This window comes from Oratosquilla oratoria, unplaced genomic scaffold (genome assembly GCF_046742065.1).
Source record: "Oratosquilla oratoria isolate Oo_2021 unplaced genomic scaffold, ASM4674206v1 SCAFFOLD53, whole genome shotgun sequence".
In the NCBI taxonomy this organism is placed as follows: Eukaryota; Metazoa; Arthropoda; class Malacostraca; order Stomatopoda; family Squillidae; genus Oratosquilla; species Oratosquilla oratoria.
Window position 1 is genome coordinate 352501 of NW_027467717.1, and position 10000 is coordinate 362500.

Here is a 10000-nt window from a genome sequence, read left to right on the forward strand (position 1 = left end):
GAGGAGGAGAAGCCGGAAGAGAAGGAGGAAGAGAAACCGGAAGAGGAGGTAGAGGAGGAGGAAGAGAAGCCGGAAGAGGAGAGAGAGGAGGAAAAGGAAGAGAAGCTGGAAGAGGAGGAGGAAGAGAAGCCAGAAGAGGAGGTAGAGGAGGAGGAAGAGGAGGATGAAGAGGAGGAAGAAGAGGAAGAAGAGGAAGAGGAGGAAGAAGAGGGAGAGGAGGAGGAAAATAAAAACAAATGAAAGTTAATGAATCTTAGTGTTACCAGACAACAACAACAACAACAACAACAACAACAGCTGTTAATACTTCGGATGATCAGCATAAAATATATAAAGAGCATTATTTGGCCGAAGGAGAGAGGTGAGATAGACACACAAAATCAAAATATAGGATAATAAAAATATATTTTTTTGCAGTGAAATAAAGATTAATTAGCCGAAAAAATCGGGGCACTCAAAGTATTTTTGCAAAATGAAGGAAGTTATTAGAAAAGGGCCAATTTTGAATATGAGATAGAAAGAGAGAGAGAGAGAGAGAGAGAGAGAGAGAGAGAGAGAGAGAGAGAGAGACAGGAGGAGATATATAGTATATAGAAGGGGCGAGAGAGAGGGATAGAGAGAGAGAGAGGGAGAGATAGAAGGAGAGGGGAGAGGGGGAGAGAGAGATAGGATATATATATATATATATATATATATATATATATATATATATATATACATATATATATATATATATATACAGTATATATTAGTTATATGTCAATTTATTATTATTTACTATTTACCTGTTTGTTTATCATTTAACTATACCTATGCATTTATTTATGTATTTTATTTGTTATTTACATTATTATAGTTTTTATTTATCATTTTATTATTATTTTTTTTTCTTGCATCCGACCTAGATATGGACCAAAAGGTCTCCTGTCAGCATGCTCCGCCTTTGTAATCCTTTGTAATATATATATATAAGGAGAGAGATATATAGGAGAGAGAGAGATAGGAGGAGAGAGAGATAGAAGGAGAGGTGGAGAGAGAGAGAGAGAGCGAGGAGAGAGAGAGAGAGGGGGGGATAGAGCCTATCTCATAACTGTCTGAAGTAAAAAACAAAAATCTGACTACTCCACTGCTACTGAGCAATCGGCGAATTCCACCCAATCACGTAAAATTTCGAAAAAATTTCGTCCTTTTCCCAAACCATTTCGATATTTTTGGCTTTGTTTCGCTTTTTGTTTCCTTTTATTTTTCTATTTTTTTTTTTTTTTGAGTCAGTGTGATCATTGCAACACGTGGAAATAAATAAGCCAGTAGACAGACAGGCACGTAAATAAACAAATAATGAAATAAATTGAGTTTCAAAAGAAAACGGAGCATGGACATGCACTACACAGCCATCATGAAGAAAAACACTGGTCATTGCGGGCAAGAAAGGCACAGAAAAAGAGAGAGAGAGAAAGAGAGAGAGAGAGAGAGAGAGAGAGAGAGAGAGAGAGAGAGAGAGAGAGAGAGAGAGAGAGAGAGGGAAAGATAGACCTGCACTTTATTGCAGACCTTCATCATCAAGTGGCCTTAATTGAAGGCCTTTGTGGCCTTACCAGACTTGAACTGTATCCGCGATTGGGCTTTCCTTCCAGACCTTAGTTGTACGGGGGGGGGGGACTTTAGAGGGGGTCTGGGGGAGACTTCAGCGGGGGTTGGGGGTAAGGGGGGAATTCAGCGGGGGTTGTGGGAGGGAGAGGGGGAACTTCAGAGGGGGTTGGAGGCTGTGGGGACTTCAGAGGGGGTCGTGGGGGGGAATTCAGCGGAGAGGGGAAGGGAGACTTCAGCGGGGTTGGGGGGTCGGTGGATTTCAGAGGGGGTTTGGGGTTCGGGGGGGACTTCAGCGTGGGCTGGGGGGGACTTCAAAAGGGGTTGGACTTCAGCTGGGGTTGGTAATGATGGGCCTTAGAAAGAAGGACCGTGGGGAGCCTTAGCCTTTCGGAGAGACTTACTATTCGTAGATACTCGTACTTATTATGTGAGAAAGTAGGAGAGAGAGAGAGAGAGAGAGAGAGAGAGAGAGAGAGAGAGAGAGAGAGAGAGAGAGAGAGAGAGAGAGAGAGAGAGAGAGAGAGAGAGAGAGAGAAAGAGACAGAAAAAGATATAGAGACAAAGACAGAAAAAAGAGAGAAAGAGAAGAAAAGAGAGAGACAGAGATAAATAGAGAGATAGAAAGGATAGAAAAGATTGAGAGAAAGACTGGAGAAAAGAGAGAAAGAGAAGAGAGAGGAGAAAGAGAGAAAAAAGAGAGGAAAGAGAGGAGAGAGAGAGAGAAAGAAGAGAGAGAGAAAGGAGCGCACAATAAAAAAAAGACGGTGAAAGAGATGAGGGGAGAGGGAGGGGGGAGGGGGTGGCAGGGATGGGAGGGGGGTGGGATAGGGGAGAGGGGGAGAGGGGGAGGGGGGGAAGGGAAGAACCTTCAAAAGGTTTTATCCATAAAGATTATCCTCATTTTCGTTTTCATATTTTGTTTAATATTTCTATTTTCTCCCGAGGGGTGGGAGGGGGAGAGGGAGAGAGGGGGAGGGGGGTAGAAGTTTGTCTCGGTACAAGAGCGTTAATATGCTAATGCAGAAGCAAACACCGTTGCCCTTACATCCCCCCTCCCCCTCCCCCCTCTCCTCCCCTCCCCTCTCCCATCCTCTCCCAATCTCCCCTAACTCTCTCCTCATTTGTCCTCTTTAAATCTCTCTTCATCTCTCTCCCTCTCTATGTATCTTATTACATTTCTGTGACTCTTATTCTGTTTCTTAATCGCTCTCTCTCTCTTTCCCTCTCTTCTCTTTTTCTCTCTTTCTCTCTCGCTCTCTTTCTCTCTCTCTCTCTCTCTCTCTCTCTCTCTCTCTCCCCTTCCTTCTCTCTATGTAACTGCTATATATATATCTGTATCTCTTATTCTGTTTCTTATTTCTCTCTCTCTCTCTCTCTCTCTCTCTCTCTCTCTCTCTCTCTCTCTCTCTCTCTCTCTCTCTCTATCTCTCTCTCTCGCTCTCTCTATCTCTCTCTCTCTCTTCATATAACTTATTATATTTCTGTATATTTCATTCTGTTTCTTATTCTCTCTCTCTCTCTCTCTCTCTCTCTCTCTCTCTCTCTCTCTCTCTCTCTCTCTCTCTCTCTCTCTCTCTCTCTCTCTCTCTCTCTCTCTCTCTCTCTCTCTCTCTCTCTCTCTCTCTCTCTCTCTGTTGGGCAACAGGGTGGGACAAGATGGATGACTCACAGGAGACCAAAGGCGTGTTTACCGGTTGCTTCCTGGTCAGACGGATGAGCACTCGGCTGATGAAACACGGTCGGGGTGGGTTGGGTTGGGTTGGGTTGGGTTGGGTTGGGTGGGTTGGGGTGGATTGGGTTGGGGTGGATTGGGTTGAGTTGGGTTTGAGTGGGTTTGGGTTGGTTTGGGTTAGGTTGGGTTAAGTTGGGTGGGTTGGGGTTGGGTTGGGTTTAAGTGGGTTTGGGTTGGGTGGGTTAGGGTTGGGTTGGATTAAGTTGGGTGGGTTGGGTTAGGTTTGAGTGGGTTTGGGTGAGTTGGGTTGAGTTTGAGTGGGTTTGGGTTAAGTTGATTGGGTAGGTTAGGGTTGGGTTGGGTTAGGTTGGGTGGGTTGGGTTTAGATGGGGTTGATGTGCTGGGTTGGGTTTGGGTGGGTTAGAATTGAGTTTGAGTGGGTTGAGATTTGTGTGGGTTAAGTTGGGTTTGGGTTGGGTTAAGTTGGGTTGGGTTTGTGTTGAATTGGGTTTGAGTTGCGGTGGATTGGGTAGGGTTTGGGTTGAATTGGGTTTGGGTTGGATTAGATTTGATTGGGTTGAATTGGGTTTGGGTTGGATTAGGTTTGATTAGTTTGAATTGGGTTTAGATTGGGTTTGGGTAGGTTGAATTGGGTTTGGGTTAGGTTGGGTTAGGTTGGGTTTGGGTTGGGTGTGTTTACTTGAGTTTGGGTTGGGTTGGGTTAAGTTGCAGTAAGGTTAGGTCGGGTTAGGTCAGATGGCACTAAACCCATTCCATTATTTCTGTCGAAATTACTTGGGTTACATTATCTCACTAAAATATGCCTCTACTTAACATAGCCAAAGGGAAAGTGGGTTAGGTGGTGTCGTGGGGTAACTGGGTTAAATTGGGTTAAGCTAGGTTAAGCTAGGTTAAGCTGGGTTAGGTTGGGTTACGTTGGGTTTAGTGAAAATAAATTAGAATAATGAGGATATTAAAGGGGAGAATTCAGTGTATATCATTATATCAATTTTGCTTTTCAAGTAAGCTGGAAGAAGAAATGAGCATTTGAGGCAGGGAAGGAAGAGGAGGAGGAAGAGGAGGAGGAAGAGGAGGAAAAAAGGAGAAGAAGGAAGAGGAGGAGGAGAAGAAAGAGGTGGAGAAGGAGGAGAAGGAGGAGAAGGAGGAGGAAAAGGAGGAGGAGAAATATGAGAAGTAGGAGGAGAAATAGGAGGAGGAGGAAAAGGAGGAGTAGAAAGAGGAGGAGGAGAAGGAGGAGGAGGAAGAAGAAGAGAAAGAGGAGGAAAAGGAGAAGGAAGAGGAGGAAAAGGAGTAGGAGGAAAAAATATATATATATATATATATATATATATATATATATATATATATATATATACCTGTATATAATACACGAGTGCAATGGGACAACAGCAAAATGATCATTCCTCTCGTTTTCAGAGTTCAAATAAAACTTCAATGTTGTTATGAACTTTCTTAATGCTCTGGAGGGTGATACTCGAATACTCCTGTGTCCTGAAAAAAGGAGCGCATGTTGGGCGGCCCAGACCACCATAAAGACGAGCACGAACACACGACAGCACACGCACACGCACACGCACACACACACACACACACACACACACACAGGAGTTAGGTGGAATGATGAGTAGGCAGAAGTTGGAGAAGACGAAAAAGATGGAGGAGGACGAGGAAGAGCCGGAGGGGGGGAGGGGGAAGTGGAGGGTAAGAGATATGCAGGGAAAGAGAGTGGAAAGAGGGGAGAAAATAGAAGAAGACGAAGAAGTAGAAGAAGAAGAAGAAGAAAAAGAAGAAGACGACGAAGGAGACAAAGAAGAAAAAGAAGAAGAGGAAGAAGGAAAAAGAAGAAGAAGAAGAAGAAAAGAAGTTGAAGATGATGAAGAAGAAGAAGAAGAAGAAGAGGAAGAAGATGACGAAGAAGAAGGAGAAGACGAAGAAGAAGAAGAAGAAGAGGAAGAAGAATAAAAAGAAGAAGATGAAGAAGAAGAAGAAGAAAAAGAAGAAGAAACAAAAGAAAAAGAAGAAGAGAAAAAAGAAGAAAGAAGAAGAAAGAAGAAAAAAGAAGAAAAAGGAGAAGGAAAAGAAGATACGAAAAAGAAAATGAAAATGAAGAGGAAGAGAAAGAAGAAGTTGATGAAAGAGGAGCAAAAAGGAGGAGAGAGAAGGAAACGAGAAGAAAGGAAGGAAGAGAAAAAAGAAAGGAGGAGGAGGAGGAAGAAGGAAAGGAGGAGGAGGAGGAAGAAGGAGGAAGAGGAGGAAAAGAGGGAGGAAAAGATGAAAAAAGAGGAAGGAAATGAAAAGAGAGAAAGATGAAGAAGAAAAGGAGGGAAAGGAGGGGGAAGAGGAAGAAAAGGATTTAGAGGAACAGGAAGAAGAGAAGGAGAAGGACGAAGAAGACAAGTTGGAAGAGGAGGAGGAGTAAGAAGAGAAGGGGAAGGAAGAGGAGTAGGAGGAGGAAGAAGAGATGGAGGAGGAGGAGGAGGAGGAGGAAGAAGAGAAGGCAGAGGAGAAGGAGGAGGAGGAGGAAGAATAAGAGGATGTGGAGAAGGAGGGGTAGGAGAAGGACGAAGAAGAGAAGGAGGAGGAGGAAGAGGAGGAGGAAGAGGAGGAGGAAGAGGAGGAGGAGGAGGAGGAGGAGGAGGAAGAATAAGAGGAGGTGGAGAAGGAGGAGTAGGAGAAGGACGAAGAAGAGAAGGAGGAGGAAGAGGAGGAGGAAGAGGAGGAGGAAGAATAAGAGGAGGTGGAGAAGGAGGAGTAGGAGAAGGACGAAGAAGAGAAGGAGGAGGAGGAAGAGGAGGAGGAAGAGGAGGAGGAAGAGGAGGAGGAAGAGGAGGAGGAAGAGGAGGAGGAAGATAATGGCGGGCGCATTCGGCTGGGCTCAGCACTCTCCCAAATCTGACCTGTTCGTCAAATACCCCCCCCACACCTTCCCCCCATCCCTTTCCCCCCTTCCCCCATCCCCCCCAATCCCTTACTGCATTTTCACCCAGAACTCTGGCTGTGCTTACATCAACGCACTATTTTCGGACAAATGGACCTGACCCAAGTTGTATCTTACCTTCTTGTTGTATTTGTGTGTGTGTGTATATATATATACATATATATATATATATATATATACATTTATATACATATATATATTAACAACTACAATGCACTTTAATTTTAAGCCATCAAAGGTCAGCATGCTTGAAATTGAAATGTGGTACTAACCAGGACTCGAACCGGGTAACCTCATGACAAGTGCGACATTGACTTTCCAACTAGGTCATCAAGAGAGATATCTCTCTTGATGGCCTAGTTAGAAAGTCACTGTCGCACTTGTTATGAGGATACCCGGTTCGAGTCCTGGGTAGTACCACATTTCAATTTCAAGCAAGCTGGCCCAAAATGGCTTAAATTAAAGTGCATTGTGGTTGTTGAAATGTATCTCTATTCACTGGGACACATTCAGTGTTGTACAAATACATATATATATATATATATATATATATATATATATATAAATATATATATATAAATATTTATATTTATATATATATATATATATATATATATATATAGGGACAGTTTTAAATGTCACCATGTTTTAGAACGTGTCGTTAGGAATGTCCTTAGTAGTTTGAATTAAGTCTAGACTTAGTGATGTTTGCACTGCACCTTAATATTCAGTATGTTCATGACGATATCACATTGGGCTTAGACGATATCACACTGGGCTATTTTTCCTCCGTCTGTGGGAACAAATTTGTAGCTCGTAGCTTTCGGGAATGAGTGTGATATGCTGGAGGGAAATTATTTTGCTCCAGCATTATATCAAATGACATTGTATGTAACTTGTTGAGGAAAGAAAATAGTTTGCCAAAGTGATTTGACGGCGGAAAAAGTGCTGGAGGTAGACGGTACCTCCGACTGTTGGACCAAATTTGCAGCTCGTAGCTTTCGGGAATGAGTCTGATATGCTGTAGGGAAATTATTTTGCTCCAGCATTATATCAAATGATATTGTATGTAAATTGTTGAGGAAAGAAAATAGTTTGCCAAAGTGATTTGACGGCGGAAAAAGTGCTGGAGGTAGACGGTACCGTCGAGAAATCGGAGGTTGGAGAAAAGATAGTGTGGTAACCCCTTTAAGCACGTTTAATGCTGCAGCACTTTATAGCACTAAGATTGCTTAGCGTTGCTAGTTTAACACTGTATTTAACATTATTTAAAGATCGTATTCGATGTAATTAGCAATAGAGAGGAAAGGAATTTAACAAGTTAATTTAGCACTAAATGTACTTAGTATTACATTTGTGTAGCAATATATAGGATATGTTACAATCGTCCTGATCAATTTCTTTATACATATTTAGTTTCACCATTACATAAGATGGAACCCAATTTTTTTTTTACCCAATTTCGTCACCCAATTTCCTCCCCATCAATTCGACCCAAATTGGGTTTTCAGCCATTAATGGTTCCAGCGATCACATGACTCCAATCGCCCTTTCTGAAACATACCCTCTGCTCTAAAGAGGATCCAGCTCTCTGATAGAGAATTGGAAACCCTTAAAGGCGATTGGAATCCCCTACGATGCCAATCAATCCATTCTAATCGTCCTTTCGGTCACGCTCGTTCAATTTGAGGTCTCAAAGACTATGAAGACTTGTGAAACACGGCTGTGAATGGTACAGTGGGGAACATAAGTTCTTTGGGATTTTCTTATGTGTGGTTTCAGTATCTGGTAAAGAAAAAAAATTAATAGAAAATCGTCACGTCTTTTCATCATATTTCCCCCCTTCGTGTTTTCTAACACGTGGCAACACTGTGTTTGTTTACATCCATAATGGCAACACTGTGTTTGTTTACATTAGTAGTGGCAATAATATATTCACATTCTTTTGTTTATATCGGTAGAGACAATCCTGTTTACACTCGCAGTGGCAACAATATATTAGTTTATATTCATACTGGCAAACAATGTGTCTGTTTACATTAATTTTAACAATACTTTTTACATTTACTGAAGTAACTTCGTATTTGTATTCTTTGAGTTAACACTGCTTAAACGTGGCAACGCTGCATTCATATTCACTTATACTAAATCTCACATAATAGACACATCCCCTCACGTATACGAAGTCATTCAGCGTTAATAATACAACCTACACTCCTGCCACATTTCTTAAACAACTTAGACAGAATTCTCATAACCCATTAATTCGCTTTTGCGCCCACACAGTGAATAAATCAGAGCCGATCATCATTAAACATTATGAAAAAATAACGAAACCTGGAAAAACACTCCAGTATCTGGCTTCGAGCTTAATACTTTACCAAGCTCCCGGATTGGTTTCCAATAAGATTCGTTCATTTCCAAATGCAGCGTTCCCATTGGTGTAAAAAAAATATTTCACTGCCCGATTATGTGATACCTCTGAAAAGTTATCTTTAGATAAATATAATTTTGAAATGTTCGTTAGACACAAGTTTCCTAATATCAGTGAAATGATTTCCTACTTTCGTTCCATCACAAAAACGACGTTTTTTTGGTTTTTATTTTACAAAAACTAACAAAGTACAGATCGTTGCCGGATACTAAAGGGCCATGTGTCTATAGCGAGAAGAGAAATATCACACTAGGTTTGATAAGGCATTTATCCACAAAAGCGTGACACACTGACTGACTGACTGACTGAGAGGTAACACTATTCTTATAAGACAACATATATATATACATATATTATATATATATATATATATATATATATATATATGTTTATACAGTATGTGCATATATATAATAATATACATATATATATATATATGTATATATATATATATATATATATATATGTATAATATATATATATATATGAGAGAAATTTGCTATTGACAGCGACATTAACCTGATTATTTTTATGACAGTCGCATGTAGGACTCGAACCCACTACTTTCGGTAATCTTACGGTGACAAAGCAGTGGATTCGAATCCTACATACGACTGTCAAAAAAATGACCATATTATATATATATATATATATATATATATATATATATATATATATATATATATATATATATATATATATATATATATATATATATATATATATATATATATATCATTCTAGTTTTCTTTAACAAATTATTTAACAATCATACGCCTGTAATACAGACCACAATCCTTTTACGAAAAAACCAAACTCCCTCATAAGACGGATTTGTACACAAAAGGTAAAGATACTTTTTGGGCGTGAATGACACCTACCTGGCTGTGTGGGGTCCGACGTGGTGGGCGTGGGAAGTGGAGGCTGTGATAGCATCATCTGGAATCTCACCAGACTCCATGCCAAGACCACCACTGCAGGTTTCTGATAACAAAGAAAGAAGGACACATGTTTAGTACGCGTTGTCTTAATGCTGTTATGGTACAAAGAGCGATAAGGTGCTTAGACCTTCTCTGATAACAAAGAAAAAAGGACACAAATTTAGTACGCGTAGGCTTAATGCTGTTATGGTACAAAGAGCGAAAGATGCTTGGACCTTCTCTGATAACAAAGAGAAAAGGACACAGGTTTAGTAAGCGTTGTCTTAATGCTGTTATAGTACAAGAGAAAAGGATACAGGTTTAGTACATAAGAACATATAAGAATAAAGGAGACTGCAAGAGACCATAAGGCCTACACTAGGCAGCTCCGTGACTGACTGACACGTAGGCTTAATGCTGTTATG

The 10000-nt window shown here is 40.8% G+C and overlaps 1 protein-coding gene across 1 annotated transcript in view; it reads right to left on the reverse strand.

Annotated features, from left to right (window-relative positions):
* Window positions 1–10000, reverse strand: part of LOC143023641 (uncharacterized) — a 272742-nt gene that overhangs the window by 250223 nt on the left and 12519 nt on the right. The window contains exon 2 of the mRNA XM_076182230.1: window positions 9537–9639. Within this exon, the coding sequence (XP_076038345.1) occupies window positions 9537–9639 (103 nt within the window). The remainder of the gene's footprint in view (window positions 1–9536; window positions 9640–10000) is intronic.